Source organism: Ahaetulla prasina, chromosome 5 (assembly GCF_028640845.1).
Source record: "Ahaetulla prasina isolate Xishuangbanna chromosome 5, ASM2864084v1, whole genome shotgun sequence".
NCBI classification, from domain to species: Eukaryota; Metazoa; Chordata; class Lepidosauria; order Squamata; family Colubridae; genus Ahaetulla; species Ahaetulla prasina.
This window is the reverse complement of record NC_080543.1, coordinates 929606-943664: the sequence shown is the minus strand read 5'-3', so window position 1 is coordinate 943664 and position 14059 is coordinate 929606. Positions and strand designations below refer to the sequence as shown.

General features: G+C 49.2%; 1 protein-coding gene across 1 annotated transcript; it reads right to left on the bottom strand.

Annotated features, from left to right (window-relative positions):
- Positions 1-232: 232 nt before the first annotated feature.
- XNDC1N (XRCC1 N-terminal domain containing 1, N-terminal like) lies at positions 233-13865 on the bottom strand. Its single transcript, XM_058185267.1, has 9 exons — positions 13563-13865; positions 11904-12042; positions 10968-11123; positions 10672-10829; positions 9961-10037; positions 9435-9670; positions 7893-7965; positions 3536-3681; positions 233-2431 (listed from the first exon to the last, which is right to left on the bottom strand). Exons 1-9 carry the CDS (start codon positions 13605-13607, stop codon positions 2256-2258), a joined length of 1206 nt encoding a protein of 401 aa, XP_058041250.1. The 5' UTR covers positions 13608-13865; the 3' UTR covers positions 233-2255.
- Positions 13866-14059: the final 194 nt, after the last annotated feature.

Below are 14059 nucleotides of genomic sequence, written 5' to 3'. Positions count from 1 at the left end.
CCCTCCCAGCTCTATTCTGATTGATTGATGAGTTTCCATCCATTGCTTCTCGTCCTGCTTTCAGATACCTTGCAGGATAATAATAATAATAATAATAATAATTTAATTTTTATACCGCCCATCTCCCGAAGGACTCAGGGCGGTTCACAGCCAAGTAAAAACCAACAATCAATAAATACGATACAGATAAAACCAATAATTAAAAGACTTATTCAATTTGGCCCCAGTTAAAAATACATAAAACCATAAAACCCCATTAAAATTTAAAAAATCAATAATAAAAATTCTAAAAAATTCTATGCCAGTCCTGCGCGGAAGAATAGATATGTCTTCAGCTCACAGCGAGTTGAGCCCCTTCCTCTTTGTGGCAGCCCCTCAAATACTGGAGGAATTTAACCAAAGCTATAGAAAGGGACTAGACAAAGATGACCCTTGTTGCCATTGCTATTTATTTTAGATTATGATCTAAATCCTTAGCAATCCTTATGATTTATATTGATATATTGATCATCAATTGTGTTGTAAATGTTGTACCTTGATGAACGTATCTTTTCTTTTATGTAACACTGAGAGCATATGCACCAAGACAAATTCCTTGTGTGTCCAATCACACTTGGCCAATAAAATTCTATTCTATTCTATTCATTTGAAAGGTCCAAAGAGAAATAAGACAATTGCTTAAAAGAGAGATACATGAATTACCAGAGTCATCCACGGATGACCAACTGATAATTTTTAGAAGACCCTCTGGGTGGAATAGACATATTCAGGGAAAACAGATTTGGGGGCTTTATAGCGGGTTTTAAAATTAAGAAACAAAAGATAAAAATTGTTGACAAAAAACATGAAAATGGAAAACACAAATGGAATTGAATGAAAAATGGAATTGAATGGAGAAACAGCTGGTGAAGATAACAGAAATAGCAGAGGACCAAATTGATTTGATTAGAGGAAGATCAAGTACATTTATGTGACTGGAAACCCCCAGGGACATTCTTCTGAATAAAAGAGAAAAATGAACTTGTGATTTATAGCCTTGAAGAATAGAAAGGGTAGCTTACAGAAGGAAGTAAGGAAATTAAAATATAGCTTTATATGTAAATGCATTTATAACCTCTGTTAAAAAGAATGGAAGGCACTTGCTATATAATCTTTTCTTTTTTTATTATCTATTCCTTCTATTTTCTTTCTTATTCATTATTCCTTCTCATTTCTTCTGGATCTTTCCTTCTCTTTGTAATGTTACCTTGTTATACATTTCTTCTTTTTCTTCCCTATGAATCTTATTCAGAAGGTTAAAATACGAACTCCAAGAAAAGGATTAAAAAAAGCATAAAACATTATTAGACAAAAACATTTTTTTAAAAATGTGCGTTAAAAAGACAAAAAACAAACACTTATACATTTCTTCAATAAAATTACATCTCTCTCTCTCTCTCTCCCACTCCTTTTGGAGTTTGTATTTCAAGCATGTTACATACAGGTAAAAGGAATGGAGCCAAACTGTTCCAGGAAAGAAACTTTTCTTTTCAGCTTGAAAACCTGTCCTGACACGTTCCAGCTAGATACCAGCTAGGAATTTTTGGACAATCTGCAGCCTGTTGTGCCCTCCTTCCTGCCATCTCCAATTCAGAGGGCAAGAGAAATCTCCACCCTGAATGCTCCAAAGCCTGGGTGGCCTTAAGCTGAAGGTCAGTGGCCTTGAGGCACCCCTTCCAGGGAGACAACCCCCCACCCCACCCCCTGTGGCCTCCAAGCCAGGCCCTCTTCTGAGCTCCATCACAGCCTACCAATCCTTCCTCTCCACCCACCCCACAGGAACCCAAAGGTTCTTGAATCAAAATCACATCCTCTTCTACCTGCTGCAAATCATAATCATAATTTAAAAAAAGCAATCTATTTGGCTGACAGGTTAAGACAGCTTCAATATCTGGAGGTTTGAAATGTTCCAGGGAATCCCACGGAAAGGTTGCAGGCCATCCCCCTTAGGAACCACAATCTGCTTGAGGGGGGCCATCGGAGGCAAATGGCTGTGGAGTTGTGGGCCACGGAGTCCGGTTTCAGCATCTCGGATGTGCCTCCGAGGAGATCTGGAATCGGTTCGCCCACTCCAACTGTCCTCTCGCGGCTCTTCTCTCCGGAGGCCTTGAGGGAGGGTCTCCCAGCCCCTTCTCTGGTGCCTGACCAAGAGAGCCAGGGAGTCTTGGAGGCTGCAAAGGACCCCATCCGCCCTCTTCTTTGGAAGGGACCTGGGACTAGTCTTCCCCACAGCCGCTGGCGTGACCCTCCACCTCGGAGGCAGGGAAGCGGTCTTGGCAGAGGGGGCACTCCACCCAGGACCCCCACACGGGGGACGAAGAGGCCCTCGCCACCTCCGCTTCTTCCCCGCAAGCGGAGGCATGGACGGGCAAGAGCTCGGCTGGGAAACAACCTGTCATGGGAGAAAGCAAATGGTTTCAACAGGCACCAACCTCTTCCCACCAGCAGATGCTCCCGGATGATCCAAATTGGGACGCTTGGCAACTGACTCATATTTATGACGGTCACAGTGTCCTGGAGTCACATAAACAACTTTTGCGACCTTCTGACCAGCAAACTTAATGGGGAAGCCAGATTCACTTAAGAATCATGTTATTAACTGCAGTGATTCATTTAACATGTGAAGGATGGTTGTAAAATGGGGCAAAACTCATTTAACAATTGTCCTGCTTAGCAATGTTGAACTCAGTTTTGGCCGTAAGTCGAGGACTAGCTGAATTTCCCGACCAGCCTCTGGATTGCACAATGGAGCTCCACTTGGATCTATCTACTTGCAACCCAGATCTCCCAATCACAAAAAGTAGAAAAGGGCAGAAAAACAGCAGCTAATCCTTAAATCAAGATTTTCTCAAATCTCGGCCACTCTGAGATATGCAGAGTTCAACTCCCAGAATTCCCCAGCCAGCGTGGCATTCTGGGAGCTGGAGTCCACCCTCTTCAGAGGAGCCAACATGGAGGGAAAGTAGCAAATATAACTTCCAAAGCAGAAAGGGCCAACTCTCCACGCTCCGCGTCTGTGGGGAATGCCAGAAGCTGGCTGGGTGGGTGGGGAAATAAAAGCAATTCAGTAGATGGCCAGTGTGTGTGTGTGTGTGTGTGTGTGTGTGTGAGAGAGAGAGAGAGAGAGAGAGAGAGAGACAGAGGGGAGGGGAATGTGGTGGTGGGGATTTTAGGGAAGGACCCCCCCCCGGCCTATTTCAGAGCTTGTGATAGTTTCCTTTTACTCGTCTACTTCAGAGGCTTCTTTATAAAAAGTGAGGTATATCTCTAATAAACAGATATTTAAAAATACGTTTAGGATGCTAACCCCAAACTCACAGAGCTGCCCACTCTGGTATTAAAGAAGTGGGTGGGCTGGGGGCACCCTGCCTCGGGCACACATACACACATACACCACTAGACAGGTTTCTCTGGTGTGGCCTTTTCTCTCTCCTCACCCCCTGCAGGTGAGGTGACCCCTGTCCTGGTGGGAAAGCCATCCTGGGACTTGGTTCACCTGTACAGATCGGGCAGGTGCCCAATGCAGCTTCTCCTCCTCTGAGTCTCCTCTCTCCTTCTTCTTCCTCTTCATCACTTTCCCAAGTTGGGGGTCCTCTTCTCTGGCTGCAGGCTGCCCCCTCCCTTCGAGAACCATTCCTAGCTCTGAAGAAAAAAACTTTTACAGGTTGTCCTGCACTTACAACCATTCATTTAGTGACCGTTATGAGGACGCTGAAAAAAAGTGACATAACCGTTTTCATCCTTACGACCATTGCAGCTTCCCCATGTTCACGTGATCAAAATTGGGACGTATTTATGATGGTCGCAGTGGCAACAATGCCAATGGGGAACCCTGATTCACTTAACAACCGTGTTACTAACTTAGCTGCAGTGACTCACTTAACCACCATGGTAAGGAAGATCGTAAAATGGAGCAAAACTCGTCTTGCTTAATTAGTAGTGGAATTTTTCCTGGTCTTTTCTCTGCCGGCCTCCCCCCTCAGATTGGAAGGATTCCCCCTGCTCCTTAAATACAAAATTCCAATCAAATTCAAAGTCCCTCCGTGCCGCCCCTCCCCCATTTCTGACAAGCAAAGTCAGTGGGGGAAGACAGATTATTTATTTATTTATTTATTTATTTTATTTATTTATTCAAATTTGTATACCGCCCTATCTCCCGAGGGACTCAGGGCGGTTCACAGGCACATAAAACATTTATATACAATTAAAATAACTATTAAAAAACTTATTCTAATGCCAAAATATTAAAAATATAAATATAAATCTTAAAACCAAATTTAAACCCCTGTAAATTTAAAAATCTATAAATTTAAAATCTAAAATCTAAGCCAGTCCTGCACAGATGAATAAATGCGTCTTAAGCTCGCGACGGAAGGTTCGGAGGTCCGGAAGTTGACGGAGTCCTGGGGGGAGTTCGTTCCAGAGGGTGGGAGCCCCCACAGAGAAGGCCCTTCCCCTGGGCGTCGCCAGACGACACTGTCTAGCTGACGGCACCCTGAGGAGTCCCTCTCTGTGAGAGCGCACAGGTCGGTGAGAGGTATTCGGTAGCAGTAGGCGGTCCCGTAAGTAACCCGGCCCTATGCCATGGAGCGCTTTAAAGGTGGTTACCAACACCTTGAAGCGCACCCGGAAGGCCACAGGTAGCCAGTGCAGTCTGCGCAGGATAGGTGTCATACGGGAGCCACGAGGGGCTCCCTCTATAACCCGCGCAGCCGCATTCTGAACTAACTGCAGCCTCCGGATGCCCTTCAAGGGGAGCCCCATGTAGAGAGCATTGCAGTAATCCAGGCGAGACGTCACGAGGGCGTGAGTGACCGTGCATAGGGCATCCCGGTTCAGAAAGGCGAACTGGCGCACCAGGCGAACCTGGTAAAAGCTCTCCTGGAGACGGCTGTCAAATGATCTTCCAAAGACAGCCGCTCATCCAGGAGGACGCCCAAGTTGCGCACCCTCCATCGGGGCCAATGACTGCCCCAACAGTCAGCCGAGGACTCAGCTGACTGTACCGGGATGCCGCATCCACAGCCACTCTGTCTTGGAGGATTGAGCTTGAGCCTGTTTCTCCCCATCCAGACCCGTCGGCCTCCAAGCACCGGGACAACACTTGATAGCTTCGTTGGGGTGGCCCGGTGTGAAAAGTACAGCTGGGTGTCATCAGCGTACAGCTGGTACCTCACACCAAGCCACTGATGATCTCACCCAGCGGCTTCATATAGATGTTGAACAAAAGGGGCGAGAGGATCGACCCCTGCGGCACCCCACAAGTGAGGCGCCGCGGAGCCGACCTCTGCCCCCCCGTCAACACCGTCTGCGGCCGATCGGAGAGATAGGAGGAGGACCACCGATAAACGGTGCCTCCCACTCCCAATCCCCCCAATCGGCGCAGCAGGATACCATGGTCGATGGTATCAAAAGCCGCTGAGAGGTCTAACAGGACCAGGGCAGAGGAACATCCCCTATCCCTGGCCCTCCAGAGATCATCCACCAACGCGACCAAAGCCGACACAGTGTTGTAACCGGGCCGGAAGCCGGACTGGAACGGGTCTAGATAGACAGTTTCATCCAGGTGTAGGGGAAACTGATATGCCACCATACTCTCTACAACCTTCGCCGCGAAGCGAAGGTTGGAGACCGGACGATAATTACCTAAAACAGCCGGGTCCAGGGAAGGCTTCTTGAGGAGGGGTCTCACCACCGCCTCTTTCAAGGCGGCCGGGAAGACTCCCTCCACCAAAGAAGCACTTGTAATTGCCTGAGCCAGCCTCGTGTCACCTCCTGAGTGGCCAGCACCAACCAGGAGGGGCACGGGTCCAGTAAACACGCAGGCATTCAACCTACCCAACAACCTGTCCATGTCCTCGGAGCCACAGGGTCAAACTCATCCCATAAAATGTCACCAAGACCGCCTCAGCCGCCTCACCCGCCACTACAATTCTGGTCCAAACCATCCCGAGCTGAACGATTTTATCGTATAGATAACCGTTAAACTCCTCAGCACGTCCCTGCAACGGGTCATCCCGCTCCCCCTGATGTAAAAGGGAGCGAGTCACCCGAAACAGGGCGGCTGGGCGGTTATCTGCCGATGCAATGAGGGAGGAGGCGTAGCTACGCCTCGCTTCCCTCAATGCCACTAGGTAAGTCCTAGTATAGGACTTCACTAGTGTCCGATCAGCCTCCGAACGGCTAGACCTCCAGGAACTCTCTAGGCGTCTTCTCTGGCGCTTCATCCCTCGCAGCTCCTCGGAGAACCAAGGAGCCGGTTGGGACCTGCGCCGGGTCAGAGGCCGCAAAGGCACGATTTGCTTAATGGCCACGTGATTCATTTAACAACTGCAGCTATTCTGTTAGTAACCATGTGTTGTGGTCAGCCAGCAGCCTACAGAGCTGGCAACGGAGTCAGACAGGGGACAAGTGAGGTGCGGACTCCAGAGCCTGATAGTAGTGAGGCAGAGGAGCAGGAGGAGCCTGTTCCTAATGCACGCATGAGAAGAGCTGCCAGAAGGCAAGAGCAGCTCAAGCAAAGAGGACGACTCGGGAGTAGGGCCAAGAGATGATTGGCCCCTCCCATAAGGCTTAAAACAGACCAACACTGGCGTTTTGAGCTTTGCCGGAAAACAACGTTGGCAGCTTTGTCTTCTGCTTCGTCTATGTCTTGCATTTATTTTTGTGACTTCTGAACGTTTGCCAAGAAAGGCCTTTGGCAGTTTGCCTAATTGGACCAAGGTTTGCGATAGGACTGAGGAATTTGTGTTGGGAGGAATTTGCTTTAATTTGAGTTGAACTACGCTGGGAATTCTCAGCTGTTCGAATAAAGTTTGTTTTTTCACAGACCGAGTTTCCTATTACCTACTTGGGCCTGGGTCACAACACCATGGCTGAAAAGCTCATAACAGATTTAACACAGCTGGAAGGGACCTTCTAGGTCATCTAGTCCAACCCCCTGCTCAAGCAGGAGACTCTATACCATTTCTGACAGATGGCAGTCCAATCTTTTCTTGAAAGTCTCAAGTGATGAAGCTCCCACAACTTCTGTTCCATCGGTTGATTGTTCTCACTGTCAGGAAATTTCTCCTTATTTCTTGGTTGAATCAATCAATCAGAATAGAGTTGGAAGGGACCTTGAAGGTCATCTAGTCCAATCCTCCACCCAAGTAGGAGACTCTATACCAGTCTCTTCTTGAAAGCTTCCAGGGATGAAGCTCCCACAACTTCCAAAGGCAACTTCTATTTCCTTGGTTGATTGTTCTCACTGTCAGAAAACTCTTCCTTATTTCCAGGTTGAATCTCTCCTTGGTCAGTTTCCATCCGTTATTCCTTGTTTGGCCTTCAGGTCCCTTGGAAAACAGCTTGACCCCCTTCCTCCTCTCTGGGGCAGCCCCTCAAATATTGGAAGACTGCTTTCCTGTCTCCCCTGGTCCTTCTCTTCACTAAACTAGCCATGCCCAGTTCCTGCAACTGTTCATCATATGTTTTAGCCTCCAGTCCTCTCATCATCCTGGTTGCTCTTCTCTGCACTTTTTCTAGAGTCTCAACACCTTTTTTATAGTGTAGTGAACAAAACTGGATGCAGTACTCTAGGTGTAGTCTTACTAAGGCTTTATAAAGTGGTATTAGTACCTAACTTGATCTTAATTGTATCCCTCTGTAATGCAAGTTAGGATTGCATTGGCTTTTTTGGCTGCCGCTGCACACTGGTGACTCATAAAATCAGGTGTGGTTCACTCAACAACCGCCTTAGTAGCAATAGAAAAATCAGTCCTCCATTGTGGCCGTAAGTCAAGGATTACCTGTAGTGAGCCCTAACCGGCCTGTCAGAAAGCAAACTGGGCTCAGGGAAGGAAGCACAAACTCACCTCCTGGCGCCGCCCTGCGATCTTCTCTTTGTTTTCAAGCGGCTGCTCCTGGCTGACTGCTCCTCCTTGGGCCCTGAGGGATGAAACATGCCGGCAATGTAAATCCCCCAGGAAAGGCTTGCCGGTTAAAGAGCAACCGGTGGAGATCTGAGCCATTTGCAAGATCCTGATCTGCAGGGAGCTTTATGGGTCCTGCCAGGCACAGCTCATCACTTAATTGAAGGCGAATCAGCCTTATGGCAGAAGCTGTGAAAATGCTGGTTTTTTTCTCCAGGCCTTTTCAGTTTTAGACTTCTGCTTTGCGGGTTTCTATTACGTTTCGCCTTCTAACATCTTTGTGAGCTGCCCAGAGTCACTAAGGACGGGGCTCCCACGCCAACTTTCTGGATATGTAAGAAATATAGCAAGCTAACGGCCACGAGAGATCACAGCGCCCGACTGGCCTTAGGTGACCCACAGAAACCTCCAACGGAAGAGTGGATGGTACAAGGTGATGCAGTTAGCAGGGGTGGCAAAGCAGGCGGTTTTAGGTGTGGGGTCCCGGCCGGGTGATCTCTCAGCTTGGTAGGTTTCCTTGAAGACTCTCATGCCCCAACTAGGGAACATCTTCAGTGCATTGATGTTACCTAGTTTGATCATGAAATGTCTGCAAGAAAACCACCCACCTCAGAGAGCAGCAAGGACCCCACTCACTTCTAGCACTGATGATGCTACCCAGTTGGGTCATAAAATGTCTGCAAGCTCGGAGAGCACCAAGGACCCAATAGTCTTCCTCCTCTTCCTCCCTGCAAACACCCCCCCCCCTCTCCTAGCACTGAATGTGTCTTTATTGGGACATGAAACGTCTGCAAGAAAACAACCAAGCTCAGGGTGCACCAAAGACCCCGGTCCACTTCTTCCCTTTCTCATCCTCCTCTCCTTTTCCTCATCTTCCTTGCCCTTCTTCTTCTCCCCTTCTCCCCCTCAACTCTGCAACCCCCATCCTTCTAGCACTGAAGATGTTACCTAATTGGGTCATGAAACGTCTGCGAAAAACCCACTGAGATTAGAAAGCACCGAGGACTTCACAGTTCAACCCTGAGTTACCAATGTTTTCTGTTAAGTCCCAAAGTTGGCTTTCGTGCCTAGCAATAGCAAGAGCACTTAGACTTCTATAGCGCTCTGTGCTTTCCAGCCCCTCTAAGCAGTTGACAGTCAGCCTCTTGCTCCCAACAATCTGGGTCCTCATTTTACCCACCTCGGAAGGACGGAAGGCTGAGTCAACCTGGAGACTTGAACTGCCAAATTGCAGGCAGCCAGCAGTCAGCAGAAGTAGCTTGCAGTACTGCACTCTAACCACTGAGCCACCGAGGCCTAAGGCAGCAGGACTCAAACTCACTGTCTCCTGGCTTCTAGGCCACCACTTTAACTCCCCCAAACTGCCTCTCACTGTATCCGTTCTGGATCCAGTCTAATCATCATCTTTGGATGAGGGAGCCATGAAGCCCGCGAGGTCCCCCCTCCCTCTGGTGATGGCCCAGAGCCTCTCATCCCCCCACTCACTCGGTGCCCTGGGGCTCTGGGCTGCCCTGGGGGCCCGCCCGGCCTCTTTGCTCCTTGCAGCAGGCAGTGGAGACCCGGCGGGCAGGAGAGGGGCTCGCTTGTGGGCAGAGGCTGCTGCCTTCAGGACCAGACGGGCTGGGCGACTCAGGCCCTGCGGGCTCAGCCCCTTGCCTAGGAGAATTGAGTCTAGCTGCTGCAACTGGCTCTTGAGCGGCGTCTCCTCCTGGGTGCCGGACCTGGAGGAAGAAAAGCAACATCCTGGGTGAATTATGGGCTGGGTTTTTACCCACCCCGGGCGGAGAAAGCTGCGCCAGGATTTCAGGGCCCTGCTGAAGATACAGTTTCAGCCCCTTGTGACAAGGGAAAGGGATCAGATGCACGTGAGAACAGATTGCGGCCACGTTTTCACTGCCTATGGTTCTTGTTTTCATCAGATGGGTTTTATAGTTTTAAAGTTAGTAATCTGTCAGATGAATAAACAGTGGCAAAGCAGCCTGAGCGGCCCAAGACAAAGCTGGGTACTTACGATGGCCCTGCTGGGGAAAGGGTCCCCCCGAAGGCTCCACTGGAGACCCCAGGCTTGGGGGTTGACTCTGGAGAAGCCTAAGAGAGATAATCACAGAGGAAGGAATTTACTCGGCCGAGGAAGGCCGTGGGAATACGAGTCATCAAAAGGATTAAACTTCTGCTGTTATTCATTCATGTAGACAGGTAGTCCTGGACCTACGACCACAACTGAGCCCAAATTTTCTGTTAAGTAAAACATTCGTTAAGTGAATTTTGCCCCAATTTACCTCCTTTCTTGCCACTTTCTTGTTAAATGAATCCCTGCAGTTGATAAGTTTGTAACCTGGCTTCCCATTAGTTTGCTGGTCAAGTCGCAAAAGGGAGACACCCGGGGCATTGCAACTGTCATAAATATGAACCAGTTGTTAAACATCCGAATTTTGATCACATGACCCCGGGGATGCTACAACGGTCGTAAGTGTGAGAAATGGTCGTGACACTTTTTTCAGCACCTTTGTAACTTCGAACTGTCACTAAACTAACCGTTGTAAGTCGAGGACTAGCTGTACAGGCAGTCCGCAATTTACATCCGGTCACTCAGCAACTGGGGCGTGGGAGATGGCTGGGGAATTCTGGGACTTGAAGTCCATGAGTCTTAAAGCCGCCAAAGTTGGACCAGCCCTGCTCCAGACGCTGCCCTGAACCCCACGCGTCTCCCACAAAGCCGTACCTGACATGGGGAGGGGGCTGCGGGGTCCCCCTCTGAATCCTCTGGGGTGCGGATGTGGATGAAGGTGAGGCCAAACTGGGCGTGCCTGTTGAAAGGCTGGCTGCAGGTCAGTCGGACACGATCCCACTTCTCCGCCAGAGTTGAAGCCAGCAAGTCCCCTGCATGACACAACAAAGCTGAACCTCCTAAACCTGGGCGGCTCTGGCAGACCCTAGAATCCTAAGGCTGGAAGGGAACCTGGAGGTCTTCTAGTCCAACCCCCAGGAGGTCCAAGGCAGGCCAGCCCCTCCCTTTACCTTCTTTAAACATCCGGACCCCGGAACGGTTCCTGTCCAGTCTGGCATCCGCTGGCATCATCAAGGTGGTGGTTGGAAGCAGGGTGAGATAATCCCGATCTGGGGGCCAGGAGGACCGGCCCACCTCGATCTGGAGGAAGGCAGAGCCAGAGTTCCCTGGGGACCCAAAACAGGAAACCCCCTTACTCTCTTTCTCCTCCGCTGGGCAGCCACAGCACAGCCACACAGGCAACCGTCATTCATTTACCAGCACAGGGAGTCCTCGACTTATAACCATTCATTTAGTGACCGTTCAAACTTAAAATGGCACTGAAAAAAGTGACTTATGACTGGTTCTCACACTTGTGACTGTTGCAGCATCCCTGTGTTCACGTGATCAAAATTCAGGCACTTGGCAACTGGTTCACATTTATGACGGTTGCAGCGTCCCGGGGTCACATGATCCCCTTTTTGTGACCTTCCAACAAGCAAAGCCAATGGGGAAACCAGATTCACTTAACGACCGTGACTAATAACAACTGCAGTGATGCACTTAACCACTGTGGCAAGAAAGGTCATAAAATGAGGCAATACCCACTTAACGAAAGAAATTTTAGACCCAATTGTGGTCATAAGTCAAGGACTACCTGTATATGAGAGTCTAAATCACTGACTGGATCTTCCCAGCATTTTATTTATGTCTTTTAACTTTTATATACCGCTATTTTGATTTTAAGATTGCAAGCCGTTCAGGGTTACCCTGTGGGGTAAGATGGGCAGCCAATAAATTTTACAAATAAATAAAATAAACAGGGCCCGATCCTTCGCTGCGACCTCTTGCTCCATGCTCTCTAGAAGTAGAACATAAACCTTTAACTCCCCGCCCCCCAAAAGAGCATTTCAAGTCCCCCTCACACACACACACACACACACACACACACACACACACCGACTTACCTACATCAATGTAGCCAATGCATCCAGCCTGCTCCAGCTGCAACTCGGCTCTCAGCTGCCGGCTGCGGTCCAAGGGGCAGCAGAGCCAGGGCTGAACCCCTTCTTCCAGCAAGAGGTTCTCCACGGGGTATTTGGGGTCCTGGCCCAGAAAAGGGGGAATTAATTTAATGATGGTTGTTACTCAAAGACATGTCAGCCGCAAGGAACCTGTTAGTCAAATATGGCCTAAGGCTAGCTAGGCTCAGACCCCAAGAAGGCAGGCAGATCATTTAATTATAATTTCTTCAGAATGTATGATTTTTGATGAAGGTATCTTTTCTTTTATGTACACCAGGAGCGTATGCACCAAGACAAATTCCTTGTGTGTCCAATCACACTTGGCCAATAAAAAATTCTATTCTATTCTATTCTATTCTATTCTATTCTATTCTATTCTATTCTATTCTATTCTATTCTATTCTATCCTATTCTATTTTCTATTCTATTCTATTCTATTCTATTCTATTCTATTCTATATTCTGTTCTCTCTTCTATTCCCTGTTCCGATTCAAAGGGATTCCTCTCATTCAAAGAGGGAACCCTGGTCCTTAGCTTATATTCCGTTTTATAGTTAACACATCAAAGAAAATCCAGGAGAGGGTTGGACAGGATCAAAGTAAGCCCTCCTTTTCATTGTAGCTACAGAGCTTTTCATCAGCTACCTGTGGACCAACCTGTTACACGGGTCTCCCTTTAAATGAAAGCAGGGCCATGGCATTTAAGGTGTTAATGTGGAAATGAAGCCACACGGTTGCTTGGCGTTCACCAAGAGACAAGCCAGGCTACCAATCAGCCACTAACCAGCTTTTTCTTCCAGTTTATTCCTTTTCAGTTTAGAAATGTTAGAAGTTATCAATCAATCTATACAGCAGCAGGAGAAATCGTTTTCTGCATTCCACTCTGCAGTGGTTTGATAAACCCGAATCAGTTTAAAAGTCAAAAATAAATTAAAATACAAACTATGTTAGTAAGCAAGTATAACAATAGAGGTAGTCCTCGACTCACAAGGGTTTGCTTAATGACCGCTTTGCTTAATGACCGCAAAGCTACAAGGGCAGTGAAAGAAGCAACTTTGGACCACCTTCACGGCATCCCCAGGGTCACAGGATCAAAATTTGGATGCTTGGCCACAGACTCGTATTTATGACGGTCCCTGTGCCCCAAAATCACCTCATCACCTTTTGTCACCTCCTCACTAGCAAAGTCAAGTGGGGGGGGGGAGGAGGCCCGATTCGGTTAACGACCGAGTGGCTGACCTAAAAACTGCAGCGGTTGCAGGAAAGGTTGTGAAATGGAACAAAATTAACAACTGTCTCGGTTAGCAACAGAAATTTTGGAATCGTTTGTGGTCCTAAGGCGAGGACTACAAAGCCCATGTTGCCTGTCTGGCCCACAAACCATAACCACCCCGTGAGAGGATTCCAGTGGTTTCTTCATCGGGGGTAGTCCTCGTTTTACGACCACTCATTCTCTCTCTCACACACACAGAGCAAAGGGCGGGGCTGACAAGGGGCCCCCATGATCCTCAGACGCGTGTCGGGCGCGGCCGCATCCCCACGACCGGCCCGAGCCCTCCCCGTCCCCGTCCCCGTCGGGCCCCGGGCCTCGAAGCCGCGTCACCTGCGAGGAGAAGGAGACCACGCAGCGGATCCTCAGCGGCGCCATTGCCTTCCCCGCCGCGCGCCTGGACTACAACGCCCATCAGCCCCGGACGCGGCTTCGCTTTTCCCGCCAACCCCGGCTTGACGCCTCGCCTCGCTCCGGATAGGCCGACGCTCCGCTCGCGCTCTGATGTCATCCGCTCCGTCGGCCAATAGCTCCGCTCCGGTCCAGGCCGCCGGGAACGCCGGGATGGGTAGTTCTTGCCAGTCACCCCGGGGAACGTCTGTCAATTCCTCTTCCCTGGAAGCGGCGTTGAGAACGCGCCGATCCCCTCGGAGCTCTGATCTCCCGAACTGTAGCATCTTCTCCAAACAGAAGCCCTCAGACCCGCCCCTCAGCGCCCCCCCCCGTTGGCTTTTATATGGTTTCGTCGGAAGGAGAATACGGAACTTTTTCGACGGTCCCTGAGAGCCGCCCGCCCTCCACCGCAGCCTCTGAAGGCGCCGATTGGCCGA

Coding starts and splice junctions, on each gene's coding strand:
- XNDC1N (XM_058185267.1), bottom strand. CDS start 13,607: ATGGCGCCGCTGAGGATCCGCTGCGTGGTCTCCTTCTCCTCGCAG. Junction 11,124..11,903: donor CATTGGCTACATTGATGTAG/GTAAGTCGGTGT, acceptor TTGGGTCCCCAG/GGAACTCTGGCTCTGCCTTC. Junction 2,432..3,535: donor CACCTGCCCGATCTGTACAG/GTGAACCAAGTC, acceptor CTCCCATGACAG/GTTGTTTCCCAGCCGAGCTC.